This window comes from Gasterosteus aculeatus, chromosome X, assembly GCF_964276395.1.
Source record: "Gasterosteus aculeatus chromosome X, fGasAcu3.hap1.1, whole genome shotgun sequence".
In the NCBI taxonomy this organism is placed as follows: Eukaryota; Metazoa; Chordata; class Actinopteri; order Perciformes; family Gasterosteidae; genus Gasterosteus; species Gasterosteus aculeatus.
Genome location: NC_135698.1, coordinates 676,401 through 695,133, shown reverse-complemented (window position 1 = coordinate 695,133; position 18,733 = coordinate 676,401). Strand labels below are relative to the sequence as shown.

The 18,733-nt window shown below is 44.5% G+C and overlaps 1 protein-coding gene across 1 annotated transcript in view; it reads left to right on the top strand.

The window, feature by feature from the left end:
- Window positions 1-507: 507 nt before the first annotated feature.
- LOC120809241 (NT-3 growth factor receptor) overlaps window positions 508-18,733 on the top strand; it is a 106,424-nt gene continuing 88,198 nt past the window's right edge. The window contains exon 1 of the mRNA XM_040162910.2: window positions 508-1,068. Within this exon, the coding sequence (XP_040018844.1) occupies window positions 842-1,068 (227 nt within the window). The 5' untranslated portion in view covers window positions 508-841. The remainder of the gene's footprint in view (window positions 1,069-18,733) is intronic.

Sequence of the window (18,733 nt, the reverse complement as noted above, 5' to 3'; positions counted from 1 at the left end):
TGTGTGTGTGTGTGTGTGTGTGTGTGTGTGTGTGTGTGTGTGTGTGTGTGTGTGTGTGTGCATGTGGACTGTGGAGGGAATACAGATGTTGTAGCAATGATTTCTCTAGTTCATCACTCGTCCTGATGCTTCACTGTTTATTCCACGTGTTGGATAGAAGCCCACCTGAAGCGGACCACCTTCATGGTCTATTTGACTCTGAGGCGACCGTCATTCACCAAATGAACACAACGCTGAACTGATGAAGACCTCAAACTACTAATGGAGACCATGAACCTCACAGTCTTTACTGACGAGTCATTTTTGATGGACGTGAGAGGAAATACACTTTTCAGAACGAGAGGTTGCTAAAGGTTAATCCCATTCTACCTGGAACAAGGTGACGTGAACACTTATTCCGGAAGGGAACTGAGCTGCTCGCTTCCTCAGTCTGAGGGAGGCTGCGGTTCCCCGTCGGTCCAGCAGGTGGGACCTGAGGCCGGAGGACGGAGTCCGCGCTCTCTCTCCACCAGCAGCAGGGACCGTGAGAGATGGAGAGGATGACATGAAGTGATGCAGAGGCAGAGGAGGGAGACCACCGGAGACCACCGGAGACCCTCCTTGTCACGGATCGGGAATATTTCCGTGATTTCTGGCTGCTTTTCTTCCTCCAGCGTCGTTGGGATCCGTGACATGCAAACGCGCGCGCACACTTACGCACATGTGGACACGCGTGGACGCGCGGGGAGGGACGTGCTTTTTTCCCCTTGATTCACTCCACTGAGACGAGAGACGAGCGGCGGACTATGACGCCGACGCGTTGACGCGTCTGTCCTCTGTCAGAGACCCGGACCCGCGGAGCATGGAGACGCCCGGGGGCTGCTGGACGCTCGTCCTTCTGCTCGGCGTCCTCTCCGGCGGCTACCTGAGCTCCGTGCCGGACTGCCCGCCCACCTGCGCCTGCTCGCCCACCGACATCTACTGCAACCAGTCGGACAGCAGCAGGTTCTTCCCGCTGCTGTCCTTCCAGGGCCCCTCGGGCCCCGCGAACAGCAGCATCGAGGACCTCTTCCAGAACATCTCCTCCATGTAAGAGCCGACCGGCGGGGGGGCTTCGTGGGGGTCTTTGCGGCGCGCGATGCGCTTTCTCTCGTGTCAGGTCTTGTTTTCATAACGCAGTGAAAACCGCCCAGTTTGGTTTGGTGTTGGGGTTGGGGTTGGGGTTGGTCTTGGTGCTGGTTTGGTGTTGGTGTTGGTGCTGGTGTTGGTGCTGGTGTTGGTGCTGGTGCTGGTGCTGGTGCTGGTGTTGGTGTTGGGGTTGGTGTTTCGGTGTTGGTGCTGGTGTTGGTGCTGGTGCTGGTGCTGGTGCTGGTGCTGGTGTTGGTACTGGTGTTGGTGCTGGTGCTGGTGTTGGTGCTGGTGCTGGTGTTGGTGCTGGTGTTGGTGTTTCGGTGTTGGGGTTGGTGTTGGTGCTGGTGTTGGTGCTGGTGTTGGGGTTGGTGCTGGTGGTTGTTCGTAGTGTGATTTTCTGTGCTGCAGTTGGTCTTGTTAGATTATCACAACATTCAACTTCATTAAATCAGCAATAAAACATCTCAGCCAGAATAATATTATATTGATATTGACATGAGATTAAATTGGGACAACTTCAGCCTGAAAGCATTCACCAATAGTCAACGTTGTAAAAGTGTCTTTATAAACTTTTTGTAATCCATACAAAGAAACATACATGTCGTTTCCAACCTGTTACTCTTATTAGAAAGAGTCTTTAAGTAAAACAGAAACCGGAAGAAATTGTAAAATCTCAGCCAATGTGGACGCCACGGAGGAGCCTAAATTGAATGTATTAAAAACACGCTCAACCCGTTTCAAATGTTTTTTAAAGGCTGTAGTTTCTTCTCTCCGGGTCTAAACGTACACATCAACCCTGGATACGATAGTGTGAACTGGTGAAGCGCTGCTGCTCTCACCCTGATTATTAATATCCCAATAAGAGCAAACAGAAGCAGCATGCGGCGGTTTGCTCTGTCGCTTTTCAACCTTTCATCTATTTACGGACGACGCAATGAAGCAATTCTGTGACCTTGTCGAAGAGGAACTTTCAATGAGAGTATCCTTTCCCATAAACCTTAAGCCGATTAGGCCTTTAGTGCCGGTCATGTATTGGTCAGTAAGACCTGCCACTCGCCATCAATTTGTGCCAAACTAATTTCAAAGCACCTACAACAAATCCATGTCCCATTAGAGGTGATGAATTCTTCTGAAAACAGCAGCCGAAGGGGTTTTTACATCCCCGCTGGATGTCCTTCCGTGACCAAAAATCACCCAACTGTGATTCCCAACTAGTTGATATTTGAAAAGCCTAAAGCAAGTTCTTTGTATTTTCTTTTCATTGGAGGAGCTGGCAGGAGATTGAATAGAACAAAAAGCATTTGCTGATTCGATACGCGTTCCCTTCACTCGCTGCAGTGTCTACCTAAATATATTCTGTGTTATATCCTTTGATGCCAGAGAACAGCGTGGCCCCAGAGATCAGAAGCCCATCGTATATCTTTTACATTGGATGATAATGCAGTCAGGACTCAAACTCTTCAGCCTAAACATCAATTTTCCATCAAATCCTGATACGTTCCACTACCAGTAGTATTCATTCACCAATAAATGCATTTTCATAAGCCTCCAAATCAAGGAGCTGCACAAATTTAACATAGATATATGAACTTAAGTCTCGAGCCCCGTCCCCGATTCTCATCTGCAGGACTAGAAAAATAACTATGGTCACATTTTCAGAACTTTGGCATGGACTTGGTACCAAAGCATGAATGGCCCGAGACAAATGATGGGATTCTTTGGTTCATCTTTCACGTGTAGGTCGCTGGAGTCCATCTCACAGGACACTTTGTGTGTGTCCTTCTGCGGATGATCCTCATCATCACGCGCCACCCGCCTGGAAACACATTCACAAACGTTGTGTTGCAGCTGAATTTATTAAGCCGCACTGAATAATTCATTTGCAGTACGTCCATTGTTTGCATTCGTATCGGACGTTTCCGACAGTCGGCTCAGTTATAAAAACCGTTAACCACAAAGTAGAAAAACAACAGGATCCCTCAAATAGTGCAAAACAATCCGATTCTAGTCCATGTTTGGGCTCAATACATTCCCGAACAATAAAACCTGACTAGTTACACCTCCTTCATAATAGTAATTATGTTTTTCCCTCCTCAGTGTTTCCCATACCATCTATTTTATATATATAAATAGATTAAAAAAAATATATATATATATATATTTTTTTTTTAATCTATTTTTATATATATATATATATATATAAATATATATATATATTTTTTTTTAAAATCTATTTATATATATATATGTATATATATATATATATATATAAATAGATTAAAAAATATATATATATATATATAATTATTTTTTTTTAATTAAAGCCGACGCTCATCTTCCTTTGGTCCACAGACAAAAGTAATACACAGAAAACCTTTAGAACAGGACATGAAACAAACTGTTGAAAATAGTACAAACAGAATAAAAGAGCAACCTAGTGCAGTCGAGGAAAAAGATGTATATTGTTAAAGAAGAATCCGATGTACAAAAGCAAACGTCAGGTAGTTATTGGCCATAGTTGACTGCTGTACTTGTACTATTAACATATCTGTGATGGTTTGTCCAAAAGCTTGACAGCGAACCGACGTGTCCAGAGCCTGGACGCTGTGATCTGAGTAACGAAGCTGCTACGTTTGTTGTGACGTGGATCATTGCAGATGTTTTGTTACACCTCAGCACTCGAGGTCTCTCAGCGTCTTTCACAACGTTGGCGTCGCTGCAAAAGACTTATTATATTGACGTGTTACTTGTGTCATACGTGCATGCGAATGGCATTTTACTGTCAGAACCAATCCTTCAATCAGAACCACGGCACTGCAAACAGATCAGCAGATGGATGCGTTCAGCAGGAGGCAGTGCGCGATGATAAATCCTCCTGGAGTTCTTGGCAAACACCACCCGATGTAGCCGGTTGAGGCAGAGACGATCGAGGTCAGGCATCGACCTCAAGAATGTAGCTCGTGATGGTCCATTCTCCGGGCATCTGATCCTAGCGCCTGAACGCAGCACAGGGAGGGTCTCTAAAGTAAATGGTGGCGTGCAGGTTGTATCCCGGGCTTATTAGTTAGCTCACCAGAACGTACGCCGACAACTGAGGTGGAGATCCACGGGGTGAAGATCTCCGGCTCAGGAAAACAACGTCAACGGGCCGTGAAGGTGTCACAATGAAGCTCTGTGCACGGATGTACTTGTGTGTATCTTCTGCTCACTCAGTGACTCACAGGTGAGGAGACACGGGGGGAATCATCACAGCAGAGAAGATCCTGCACTGCTTCTAATGAGGAGCCTTTTATTCACACATTTAAGCCAATTTAATACAAAACATTGACATAACTGCTTAAGCATCAACCAAAAGAGACATTAGCAGTTATTGATTTGTAATCATCTCACTACAGCGTCGAAGGAGCCCTGAAACTCGCTTCCTTCTCATCAGACACGTGCTTGTAGTGTTTAACATTATATTATTTCACTCTGCAGGTAGCTGGTAGTACACAAACTAAAGATCTGATGAATTGAGGATATCGATGACGATTCTGCTGTTTTAAACAGCAGCAAGTATATGGACACAACATGTTGATGAATGAACTGAAAACAGGACAAATTGTCTGTTATCTTCATATTGCAATACGACCCCAAAAAATATTGTTCCGTTGTTGATGGACAGTGAGAAGCAGGAAGGATTTGAGCCTTTTTCACTGCTCGCTTCCCAAACGCGTCACCGTGCATCAGGGCCTCAAAGCAAACAGAGAAGTAAAACCACGATGATCAGCCATTGTTATATTTCCAACAGAAAAATGGAGTTAAAGAGATCAGTGAGGTGATAGACGCTGATTATTTTGGGAGAACAAAACCTCGTTGTATTATTAATCGGTTTTGGTGCAGCAGCAGAGATTCCTTCGTCCACCCACCGCTGCGTGTAGGAGAGAACACGGGGGCCGCTTCTTTCACGCCGAGTGCCGCTTCTTTCACGCCAGTCACGGGGGAAATTTGGCCGGACAATCGGAGAAGCAGAGAAAAGGAGAGGCGACTGGCGGCGATAAGGCTGCTTTTGTTTCTCAGCTAATGTCCGCGGGAAAAGAGACGCTCGACATGAAAAGTAAAAGACTGAAGGAGAGAGGAAGAGCTTGAGGTGGGTGACGGAGAGAGAGGATGTTGCCACATCTGAGAGGAGAGGACATGAAGTGGAAGTTTCGCTCCCCGTTCTTCTAGAAAAGACGGTTTCTTTCGCGCCTCCAAATTGGACGTTTGCACGTTGCAAATCTCAGTTACGTTAAATACTCGTCGCTAACTGGACGTCTGCAGAGACGCTTCCCGCTCGACCTTCTCGTGGTGTCACCCAGGATTTCTTGACTTTGTCTCTGGGGTATTATTTGGCGGACGGGATCTCAAATCAATGCAGAGTACGTTTGACCTCGTTGTTCACTGCAACCACCAAAGGTCAACAATGAAAACTACTCACACAGCTGTTGCGTTTCACAAATATACATTTATTTTATGATACCTGAACAGAATTCAGTTCAGCTTTCCTTTGTCTTAGCACAGTGGCCTCAATGTCAATGCCGCTTTGGTGCATTTTACATCGCTGTATGTGGGAATAAAAGGGAGTTCATGGGGACACTTTGTGTTGCCGTATTATTTTTGTTATGAGAAAAAGAACATTAGAAGAGGATTAAATGCAAAAGAAGTGCTGCCTTTCATCCTTCAGTGGATGTCACGGTAACTGATAATGTAATGAACTTCTCATGTGTTGTTCCGTGTGTTTGTAACTCTAAATGATTATCAGCGGAAGTCTATGGAATCAAACAATGTGCTCGATGTGGTGACCCAGCCAGTGACCTTGGGACTGTCTCACCCACTGCTGCCCCCCCGACCCACTCCTGAAAAGAATAAATGACCTGCTGTGCTTGTCTGATGTTGGAATATCCAATAACATTAGCAGCCATTATGCACCGCGTCAATGTGACAGCCCGCATCATGTCAGCGGCAGTGCTGCCATTGTGTGTGTGTGTGTGTGTGTGTGTGTGTGTGTGTGTGTGTGTGTGTGTGTGTGTGTGTGTGTGTGTGTGTGTGTGTGTGTTTGAGGATGTGTAAAGGATTAGACAGGCGGCGTTGAGACGCTGTTAAAGCCATAATGTGTCACTGAGTTTTAGCATTTTTCCTCCTCTGTGCTCATCAGCACAGTGGGAAGCAGACTGAAATAATAAAAAAAAGACATTTCAGAATGACGTGAAGGCAGCTTGTCATTGTTTAATTAAGTGGGTTTAAATGGACAACATTGAAGTGTAGATTCCTCTGGAAGGGACGAACACGCTGCATTCAGGGATTCATGATCAGGGGCCAAAGGTCACAGATCCTCGATTCTTAATCAACATATCAGCAATACTGGAAGGATCATTAAAGGACACAGTCATGTTATTTAATACACCACAAGCCTCTTGGTTGATGTATTTACACACGGTTTGAAAGTCTAGAAAAATAGACTTAACTCTGAATAAAACGTTTAACATCATTACAACAATAAAAAAAAATACGTCCAGTACCATTCAAAGGGTTTTACATACTGTCCAACATACTGGTACTGTACATATTGTACATGGGTGAGCAAATGTGGAGGGTTTAGTGGGACCAGAATGGGGGGTCAATCTATTACACTGACACACAAACCTGTAATGTATGAAACTGCCTGTTAGATTCATTAACCGGTTACATTACATCAATAACAACACATCAACCAAGTGCATTAAGTCAAATAGGACAGACTTTTTTCGAATGAGAGCTGCCTCAGCTGATGCATCCTGACGAAGGGCCCCTCCTGGCCCCCAACTCAACAATAAGAGATGGCCGGACGGAGCTCATAGAAGTCACAGATACTGTGGGTCACTCAGCTCCATGCAGCGAGCGGAGCGGGACGGACCGAGGAGACGGACCGAGGAGACGGACCGAGGAGACGGACCGAGGAGACGGACCGAGGAGACGGACCGAGGAGACGGACCGAGGAGACGGACCGAGGAGACGGACCACCAGCGTCTGAACAAAACGCACGTTAATTAGGGTTGTTTACATGGATAATTAAATGGACAAACAGACAAACTGTCATTTCAGCACCAGGAGCTGTCCACATGGTGACACGTCCTAGCAAGAGGCCAGTCACACGGCACGTTAGCGGTTTGGCTAAAGATGCTACAGCTTTTTTGTCCCTACATTCATTTTGTGATACATGTAAACAATCAGATTTCACTGAGGGGACAAAAACCTAAAGTACCACCACGTGCTGTCAGACTGTGTGAGGCTACTCGTTAGCTTAAATAGCATTATTCTTTTCCAGGGAACAAAGCGTCCGTCCGTAAACAGCAGCCGTCGACCAAACGTCCCGACTCGCTGCCACGCGAACCATTGAGACGTGTCCTCTTCTGTCCCCGTCAATCTAACTGAGCTGTTTGCGAAAAGCCTCTTGACAGAACGTCAATGGGCGAGGATCAATATTAAAGTGCTATCAATTATGAAAATGCATAAAAGAAATCATCAATATTTTCTTCAGTAATGCACTAATGTTGTCTGACAATGTCAATAATTTGTGGGATTATGGATCCCAAGCGGCTCACAGGAGGCTCTGATGCGTCTCTGCGCCCGGCGCCACAGGTGGCTTTTACTGCAATGATCCATTTGATCAGATGAGCAGATTCTAGTAACACACACGATATTTACACAAACAGATATATAAATCATCATCATCGCAGTTTTCAGGTCTGTGCTCTGAGTTTTTACCCACCTAGAAGCGATAATCGTCACTGGTTGTAAATGTTATCCTTTCATTAGTGTCGATATTGATTATTTCTACTCAAACACTACAGTAAATATAGATTTCAATCCTTTAGTCTCTAGTCGTCTGGACCTCGGTGATGTCAGCCGGACCCCCGAAAGCCGCCATTGCAAAGCATTGAGAATGCTGCTGGCATGGTTTTATCGAGGTGACCTCCTGCTCCGCGTGGCCAACGCAGCTCCGCCCCCTTTAGCATCATCCACATCTGGTCCTTCGGCTACACCAACACCTCCTGCTGTGTGAGGCCCCGGGGCCTCGCTGCTTTTCATTTGACTCAAATAGCAACTCAAAAGATATTGTTTTAATATTTGCCATAAATATCAGTATATGTTTCTTAAATGTTCTCCCTCATTGTTTTTAACTATTCAAAGATTAGTGATCTCTCTTTTCTTGTCATGACCTCATATCATCACTGAACATATTCTCCGCATTAACCACTATGAGGTATTTTAAAGTTGTGAGAAATTGTTGTTCAACAAAATATTATTCCCAAAACTTAAATGTCTATAAAGAATAACCTAAAGTTAAGAAAAAAGGCAATTTAATGATTAATTATGCAGGTCTGGCTTGAAAATTCAACTTGGTTTATTTAATGAAATCCCAGTTTTCCGGTTAGAAGAGAAAGTAATAATATTATATTACTGGAAAACCTTCAACCAAGTCCATGTATCACTTATTAGAAAATGACTCCCATTGAGCTTTGTAGCAGCTACGTGTCTTCACAGACGGATGAGGAGCTGAGGACGTAAAAGGCTCACAGCAAATGAACTTCACTTCACACTTTCAGCTCAGTTTCCAGAGGCTGACAGGGACAGATTTGAACACCGTTTGCATACTTCCCTTCAAACGTCTGCTCTTCAACGTTTACTGATTTTGGTTTTTTTGCTAAATGTGTTTTAATGTGATGAACAACACTAGCTGATGTATATTTGCTGGACGATCATTTAGTGAGACATTAGAACTGATTTGTGGCGGGCCGTGTCTTTACTACGTGGGCCTTCTGTGACTACAGTTAAATGACCTAATACCTCATCATGACGCTGCAGGTCAACACTAACATTTATGCAAAATAAAACCTCTGCTCAACACCTGAAGCTCAACACCTACAAATAGAGTAAGTGCCGATACATGACGGGATGCTGCGTAATAGTACATTTACCATTTACATTTAGCAGCCAATCAGCAGGCTGGAATACACGTGAAGCAAAAAAACAGGAAGTAGGGAGAGACGAAGAGACGTGAAGAAGAAGAAGCGCAGCTGCCTGACTCTGTGAACAATAATCACAGAGTCAGGCAATTAATACTCAATGTCGCTTAAAGTCAGCGACACCAGGTGACCTCTGTTTGCCTTTGGAGCCGTTGGGAGTCTTTAGGAGCCGTTACGAGGCGTTAAAGGGCCGTTACAAGCCTTTAAGGGGCTGTTACGAGCCGTTAGGAACCGCTACGAGGCGTTACGAGCCGCTATGAGCCGTTGGGAGCCGTTAGGAGCCGTTACCATGCGTTAGGAGCCGTTAAGGGGCCGTTACCATGCGTTAGGAGCCGTTAGGAGCCGTTACCATGCGTTAGGAGCCGTTAGGTGTCGTTACCATGCATTAGGAGCCGTTAAGGGGCCGTTACCATGCGTTAGGAGCCGTTAGGAACCGCTACGAGGCGTTACGAGCCGCTATGAGCCGTTGGGAGCCGTTAGGAGCTGTTACCATGCGTTAGGAGCCGTTAGGAGCCGTTACCATGCGTTAGGAGCCGTTAAGGGGCCGTTACCATGCGTTAGGAGCCGTTAGGAGCCGTTACCATGCGTTAGGAGCCGTTAGGTGTCGTTACCATGCATTAGGAGCCGTTAAGGGGCCGTTACCATGCGTTAGGAGCCGTTAGGAACCGCTACGAGGCGTTACGAGCCGCTATGAGCCGTTGGGAGCCGTTAGGAGCTGTTACCATGCGTTAGGAGCCGTTAGGAGCCGTTACCATGCGTTAGGAGCCGTTAGGTGTCGTTACCATGCATTAGGAGCCGTTAAGGGGCCGTTACCATGCGTTAGAAGCCGTTAGGAACCGCTACGAGGCGTTACGAGCCGCTATGAGCCGTTGGGAGCCGTTAGGAGCCGTTAGGGGCCGTTACCATGCGTTAGGAGCCGTTAGGAGCCGTTACCATGCGTTAGGAGCTGATCAATTTGTCTCAAACATAATCCCAAGTGCACATCCTTTTTTGGGAAACGACACACATGCCCAGTGTCCTTGAAGGACCCTTCTTGACGGAGGGTATGTGAAAATGTCGCTGAAAATTGTTTCCTTCTTGCCAACACATCCTCCTAAATTGTGACTGTGTGTGCGTTGGTTGTTGTCCAATCACAGTGGACAAAGGAGGTAATTTGTTCAGCTAGAGCCCCTGTTGTGTTGATAAGCCCGTCACACAAAGCGCTGTCCCCCGGCTCTCCCTTCTGCTCTGTGGCTCCCGGCCCGCCTCCACTTGCAGCGGGTTCCGATCCAGGTTTGACCCGGCCCCAAAAACTGCTGGGCCTGCTTTGGTTCCCGACTAAACCGAAGCAGGCCTCAAGCACAGTAACGCAGAAGCGAGTCGGCTCAGCATTCATATGAAACAAATTAAAAATGTACTATATATTATTTTATTTTTAAGGACCAGTCTTTGTCAAAACAACATGGCCTTGTGATAAAATTACATTACATGTCATTTAGCTGACGCTTTTATCCAAAGCGACTTACAATAAGTAGCCGATGTACAACTTGCTGTAGATAAGAACCATTATAAGTCCAATGTAAGTGCTACAGGTAGTTAGTGTGTTAGTGGAGGTAGAGTCTGAAGAGGTGTGTCTTTAGTCTGAAGATGTGAAGGCTCTCTGTGGTCCTGATGTCTTCAGAGACCTCCTCCCACCATTTAGGAGCAGGACAGCAAAGAGTGGAGATCTAGTCGAGTGTTTTGCTCTCAGTGAGGAGGAACAAGCAGTTTATCACATGCAGAGCGGAGAGTGCGGGTCGGGGTGTCGGGTTGGACCAGGTCCTGGATGGAAGCTGGAAAACGTTCGACAGGAACGGCAGACGTCCTCTGCTGCAGCTCGGACTCGACTCTTTGGGTGTCAGCATTAAGTGATGTGTTGTAAAATGTGTTTTTTCTAATCTGGTCTCATTAGGCCTCCTTTGTGCTCAGAGCGCCACCGTGGTCCAATTAAACTTCTGTTTTGGCTTGAAGCAGTCGTGTTGTCCACGATTCATCCTGTAGTTTCCAATCTGGGCCACACAGGCAATGATTTATTTCGAAGCAAATTCCTCAACACAGAAAAAAAAGAGAACAGGCTGCTGGATTCAGGACATTGGCCGACTCTTTAAGTGAAAATATTTTTTGACACAGATGGCTCTAAAGTGTTGGACCAAAGGACAAAAAAACAGATGCACTATTCCTCAAACATTTTTACAAAAAACGCTTAGTGTAACACATGTATGACAATGCACAGCACATCTGTGTAGCTTACAAACTAGCGTGAGATTGTTTTACACAGGTTATAAATGCAGCTCGGCATCTGGAGTGGATTAATGTGTCGGGACAAGACGGAGAGCGAGTAGAGAGAGAATTCACACAGGCCGCATTACGAATACAAGAGCATGTCCTCCGTCATTAAACGGACACCACGTCTGGTGTCTTTTATTGAGTCCTCTGAACATCCGTCAGCCAGCGAGAGCGACTGATGCCGAGCTGACGCTTTCCCACACATACGCTGGTACTTTGTCTGGCTCTGTTCTCAGGCAGACCGTCCTGTAAGGTCAGTTCAGTCCCTTCAGGTTCAACCGACAGGTGACTCTAAAGAGACCAGTGAAGATGTTCATTTGCTGTGAGGGATCATGTCTTGAGGTAGTGGAACACAAAAGGGAAATCCCCGAACTCAGCACCAGTTTAGACTATTTTTTTCTCCGTTCTACTGAAATTGGTGCCTACAACTACTTTGAGCTGAAAGGCAGCTATTTACTTACTGTTTTGAATTTTGCTGGTAACCGTGTTATAAAAGCAATAAGGTACTTGATAAAGTATAATGTAACAGATGGAGGGCTGCCGCCTACCGATGCCCCGGAACTGTTACATTATTGGACGATAAAGTACAGCCTCTCGTACCTCAATGCTTTAGTAACGTGTGCAGAGAAGAGGTCAAGTGGCATTGGACGTGTCAAAGAAACATTGGACTTTAACACAACGCCACTGTTCACTTCTAATATGACCTTCATCCTTCCGCATTTGTATTCTTGTAACCACGATGGTGCACTCTAAAAAAAAAAAAAAACTTAAAATAGTTAAGCAACCAGCTGCAAGGCTTTATTGAGTACACTTAACTAATGGATAACGTGTTGCGTCATCTACAACATAAGAAGTTTGCTACTCGAAGTTTGTCAGACTTAACATTATTATTCAGACCTACTAATATACTCTACAATATAAGTTGACAGGACTTAAAATATTACATTTGATGTTCTCATCTACTGAGGTTCTTAAGTTGAGAAAACTTATAATATTGGAGGAAATTGTGTTTTCTTTTAGATTGAAAATATCCATCAACGGCACTGAACCTTTTATGTTGAGTATATTCTAAAAAGCTTTGCAGCTGGTTAACTATTTTAAGTGTTCTCAAATGTCAGTATACTCAGAATTCCTTTGCTACGCTGCCTCCATTTTTAAATTTCAAAGTGTACACCGCTTTCGCTGGAAAACTCAAAGAACAGCAATTAATTCAAAGTGTTTAATACCAAGCAAACAGGACGGGGTTCAGCCTGGACGGGTCGCCAGCCAATCGCAGGGCAAAATAACAATTGGACATAAAATAGAAATGTGTGCTGACCACAGTAGAAAAGGGGTAGAACACCAATTGGTAAATGGTAAATGGACTTGATGTATATGATAATTGGATAAAGGTGGGCCAAGTTTAACTAGTTTAATACCACTTCATATTACATTTTTTTTTTGTTTATATTTCTTCTATTTATAATTTCTAAATTAACCAATATTTTAAAACCTCTTCAACCCGAGGTCCCGTTTTTGCCTTTTGGTTTCTGTTCAACCACATAACGGCAAATAAAAGGCTCATCACTAACTAATATAGTGATGTCGCACACCAGGAGAAACATCAGCTGCAAAGCGCACGAAGCTCCCAAACTCACCTCGAACAAAGATTAAAAGATTAAAAGAGTCACCAAAACAGCATATTGATATTTTTCAGGACCTATTGAGCGAAGCTAGATGCTTTCAGAGAAACCAAGACGGCAAAAAGTAAGACGATTTTCCACAGATTACACACTTATCTGTAAAATATCTCTCAGTAAGAGTTATGAGCAAACAAATCGCATTAACTGCCGCTCTTCTCCACGTGTGTCTGGCTCTATTATATTGGCTCTGACATCATCGATGACCATCGAGCAGGATTTGGCTCAGAACTGGTAAAAAAGGCAAATGCCAATTTTGAAAACCTTTCCCGTAAGGCCTCCACTGAAACCTCTCCATCTTTATTCCGCCACATCATTTTAAGTAAAGTAAAACTTTCCATAAAGTCCGTCGACACACTTTGCTATGATTTTTTTAGTCTGATATCTCGTTGTTTCACCCGTAAGTGCTTTAATTTTTATGGAATATCTGAAAATGTTCATTTTTGCTGTGTGCCACATTTCAAGTTAACCAGTCACATATTTACACATCTGAACACACTCACCAGAGTCCCTTTTATCGTGACACCAAACATTTTCCAGACAGACCTTGTAGTTGCAGAGATACAGATTTTTTGGTGTGGTTTAAAATGAATGCAGATTTTAATGCAGTGAAGAATATAGCGGACTAGAGATATTAAGTCACATGAAGTACGAATATTTCACCATAAATGTAGTATATTTACGTGGTGCTGGAGCACAACAGTCTTTACTAATCCAGTCTTTTAAATTTACAGTGGACCAGATCTATACATTTACCTCCATATCGTACAGACGTCAGTGGGACCATGCCCAAGACCTCCTGGGAGGGTCCGAGGTCCACAGTCTCACACAGTGCTGTCCCTGAATCCCTGACATGTATCCATATGTGCCTCAGAGGCTGTGAAGAGTCAGTAGATCTGGGACTCTAGTAAGGAGGCAATGAGCTGCTTAGTACAGTATGAAGATATCATTGATGTTCAGAAATTCTTGTATCACTGGTTTGTGTAGAAATAGAGTTGAGGAGAAGTAAGTAATTCATTTCTAAGGCTGAGATGTTTATTCACGCTTTCAACAGATAAGTCCTCTAGCCAACGCATTACTTTCTAGGCTTTAACTTAGCTTTTTTTTCTTGAGTTGTTATTTTGGAGCTCAATTCCTTAAGGGACTGCATGTTATTTCAGTTTTTTCCCCTACTTCCCTCCACCAGATAAATTAGTCATGGACCTAAAAGTATTTTCCTTATGATTAAAGCTGTGGAAACCAAGTCAATTCTGTCACTCGTTCACGAGACAACAACACTGTAACTAGTTAATTTATAATTAAACTAAGCCCAGCCCTCACACTGCATAGTAACTTTAAACCACTGAATTGGAATATTTCCTAAAAGCCCCAAATGGGGTTGAAATATGCCGCCATCACGCTGAAGTCTGTGGTAATTATGCTTTTCAGAGCCATGCTGATAATAACGCAATCACAGCCTCGAGCGACGCCACAGTAGGCAGACGCAGCGGGCCAAAGAATCAGAGTGTGGTGATGAAACCCGCCAGCTCCCCCCCACCACGCCCCCCCATCGCTGCTTCAATGGAGAAGTGTCATGCAGTATCAGGCATGGCACTTGCTCAATGACGATATCTCGATTGGACTTTATTTGATATAAATGGAAGCACAGGAAAGCGATTGTACACCTGCGCCTGTCAGGGACTTTGTGCAACTAGGAGACAAAATACAGCACATGGCTTTGGAATCCCAGATGATTTGTATTTTGGCAGAATATACCTATTCAGATTTAACTTGAACCTCTTGGAGCACACATGTTGCATTTTAAGCATCACTGAAATGGCTAAATTCTCAGCACGGTGTTTTTACGCTCGCGTGCAGAGATGTGTTAGGAATTTATTTAGCTTTCTCACTATCACTAAATCTCCAGATGGCCAATAAGCTTAATTAAAATCGCAAGAGCGTTGCAAACTCTTGTCAGCCAATAGATAGAATAGACGTAAGTGTTAATGTGGTGATTGCGGTAGAATGTATTTTTCTCAGCCAGTTCCTCAGCCTGTGTGTGTGTGTGTGTGTGTGTGTGTGTGTGTGTGTGTGGTTTCTCCACACACTCAATCACGTCGCTTTTGTCGATCGATAGTCTTTTGTTTCTCAAACAGGTATGACACGTTCTCCAGTCCTTTGTAGCTTTGTTTCTTTTTAAAACACAAGGACAGACTAACCCGTTGTGGTTGTGGTCCAACATCATCTCTGGAGAGGCGTTCATCACATCACTGACAGGTTGTCGTTCCAATGACTTTAGCTCAATTTGGCCCAATCTTCTCAGTTTTGAGCAGACAGCGGTCTGACTTTCTGCTTTTCCCTTATAAAACAAAAAGAAGCGGAGCTGGTGGAGGTTAAAGAAGTTGAACTGGTACATTTCTCTATGAAGTACTGTAGCTGTCAGTTAGCCAGGAATTCATAAAAATCTGAACAAGTTGTTTCATTCAGGCATTGAATCATTGGTCCATCTTGTCTGCCTGTATCTTCTGGATCAGTCTGGACATAGTGAAAGTATTTTGGTCACATCCTAGTGCCCTTAAGTTGCCCTACACCAGCCGTCCCTTCACATACAGTCTACACCCATATTTCCTGTGGCTATGCAAAGGATCTACTGCCCTTTTATTCATATGATGCCATGCAGGAGATCCCTGATTTCCTCTGCAGCAGAAATCGTTGAAGGCTTGTTAATGCAGAGCCGCATCGGTTCAGCACTGGACAGCTCCCCTGAGAGGGTCCGCTGCCGCCGCTGCATACTAAGTACCCGTGGAGGACAGCTGATGAAATGCTTACGTGGGAGCGTAGTGGTTGCTATGGTTTCCTTGGCTTTGGCCCTTTGCATTTGTCCAGCTCTGCTTTGCTCCTAGCAGACCCCCAGTTCTACCTGCCTCTCCAGTTGGAATAGGGAATTGCTGGGGTATCTTGTATTTTTAGTCGGGCCCTTTAAATTGGCTTTGAAATCCAGGAAACATTCTGCTCCACAAAACAACGTTCCCACAGAGCCACTGTTTGGCCTGAGATGGACTCTACACCTTTTAGAAACCTTTGCATTGTCTGAGATATTTTAATGTTCAGGAGCTTTCTTGTGTTTGACGCCATCCAGGTTTAAAAATATTAAGAGGAATGTCCTGATGCCGAGTTCACACTACACGACGGTTCTTCTTTATCTGGCAAGGTGAAGGCTTTTCGGGGCTTCCAGACAAAAGCCGCGATCGGCAGGGAATTGGTGTCCTCGCACACTGGGCTCCCAACTGTTGTCGACAGGTCGACCTTTAGGCCTGTTGGGCTGCTGGAAAACCTGTCGAGTCTGCCTGACGGCCACAACCATTGAGAGAAACGTTGAAGACATATTAAGTGGTAAACGTCACTGTTTTCAGGAGGCGAGCGTAGTCTTGTGATCAGACCTCAGATCAGGGGTGTTTAGGTTTGGGCCAGATACGGCCCACTTTGGTATAGGGTGGGGGGGGGGCGCGCTGACGGCCTGTCCGACCGGGAGGTAGGGGTGTGTGGTGCGCGGACGGTCCGGTCCACAGGGGGACACTGCTGCCTGAAGTGACGCCGTGGTCGAACAGGTCTAACGCCGGCGTCCCCACACTTTTTCTGCTCGCCAGCTACTTTTCACTCAATGGGAATCCACCCGGCGGGGAGCGGCGCTGCGTTGGTGAACGACCTGATCCGCACGCGCTCACTCACAGAGGGGCTTAAGTGTCTAAGACATGGTGTCATAATATTATATCTGTGATAACACACTGCATGTTTAATTTGTGTCATTCGTGTATTGATACATTCCACACTGGTGTTGTTTCATAGGAATAGAGCCGTCTGCATTGGGTCCCGTGGTCAACTGGCCTGGTCTTAAACCAGCGCTGTAATAGCAATACAACTTTGTTATGATGACCTCAAACAAAAAAAAAGTCAGACTAATACTTTGTGTAATTGTGATTGTATAAATGTAAATGGCGGTGGTATTAAATTACTGCTTAAGCCATCATTGATACAGTCTCGTAAGAATATTGTGTTGATTTAACAAAAATAACACATGTGTGAAACATTCCTATGCAGCCAAATGTATAATTCTACTAGAATACAAACAAATATCATTACATTTCATATTAGTAGCCTTATCTTTACCTGACATTGTGCAGCAACAACAACAAAACAACTAAATTAATCGACGTGTTAAAATAAGAAAGGAATGAATCGTCACAGCTATTATTCAGAACTTACACTCACATTTTCTTTGAGTTTTTTATGTCCTAAATACGTCCTAAATAGCCGAGAGGCGTTAAGTAACATTAGGCGCTCCTATGTGTGCACTTTGTAGTCTTTGTAGCTTTTGATGATCTTCAAATTTGTTCATTCCTGACATTGACGTTCAGTTGCGTTGAGCTGTCGTGTCTGTGCCGTAGGAAATGATTGATGTCTCTTTCACCCTCATCAGAGCGCTCAGTTCGCCCGGGGACGTGCACGCAGAACGCCGCTCACTCCGTGAAATGATCCGCAACAGTAAATATTGTGTTTCTAGTCGCATTCGGCGCACCGGCAGGTTCAAATGGTGAGCCGGCAGGAAGGAAAGCTGTTTATCTCCACTTAGAGAGAGAGACAGACAGAGTTGGTGTCGCTTCGGAGGAGGAAAAGATGCAATCACACAGCTGCACTGCAGAGGTTTTCTGCCCTCATTCGTTGTCTCGCTCAGTTTGCCTTATTCACACATTTCCTCCAGTTTTCTCCTGCGTGGTGAAGCTCAGCCGGATCTCACACACTGGAATACATCGTGTGTGTGTGTGTGTGTGTGTGGTTTCCTTCATCGTTCACCAGAAACGCATGCAGTTGTTTCACAGCAACATGAAATAGATGAAGAGTGAATCTCACCAGTTCAACTTCCTAAAACTGTATTGTTTTCCATTAGTTTTTAACTGTGAAATTAAATTGGATAGTTGCAAACATTGGCTGGTGCTGGTAATGTGACATCTCTGCAAAGACAGAAGTACGAGGGTGTGTGTGTGTGTGTGTGTGTGTGTGTGTGTGTGTGTGTGACTGGTGCATGGGAGGAATTCAATTGTTCTTTGAGAGAATATAAAAGAGGAAAGATTTGCCTTCAAACCATTACCCTCCTCCCACCCACTTTACTTTGTAATTCAAAAGTTTTTTTTTTTGTTAAAACAGATGATCGCTTTAAGCAGTGAAAAACCATTTCCTGTTTCTCTCTTCCAAAAATTGGAAACAGTGCTTATAAAAGCCGAAAAGCAGAAATGGTCTCAGCCTCATTTCTCCACACAGGTCGGTGAGTCAGTGAAGTGCAGAAGCTCGGCGGGATGAGAAGGCGCCAAAAAGCTTCTCCTTCATGTGTGCTTTGGTACCTTCAGGTAGTTTAGACCAGAGACCTTTGTCCTTTGTATTTTCGTTTGTGCCATTTTGAGGAAAAATGTAATCATTTAAATTTGTTGAAATGTGTATTTTCTCTTCAAATGCTCAAGAGAATAATGCTATGAAGTTGTCTAATAGTACTTTCGTTTTCTCCATCCCATTTAACTATGACAACAAATCACCACAGTCAACTTTTAGGTTGCTGAAAGATTGACATATCTGTCAATAACT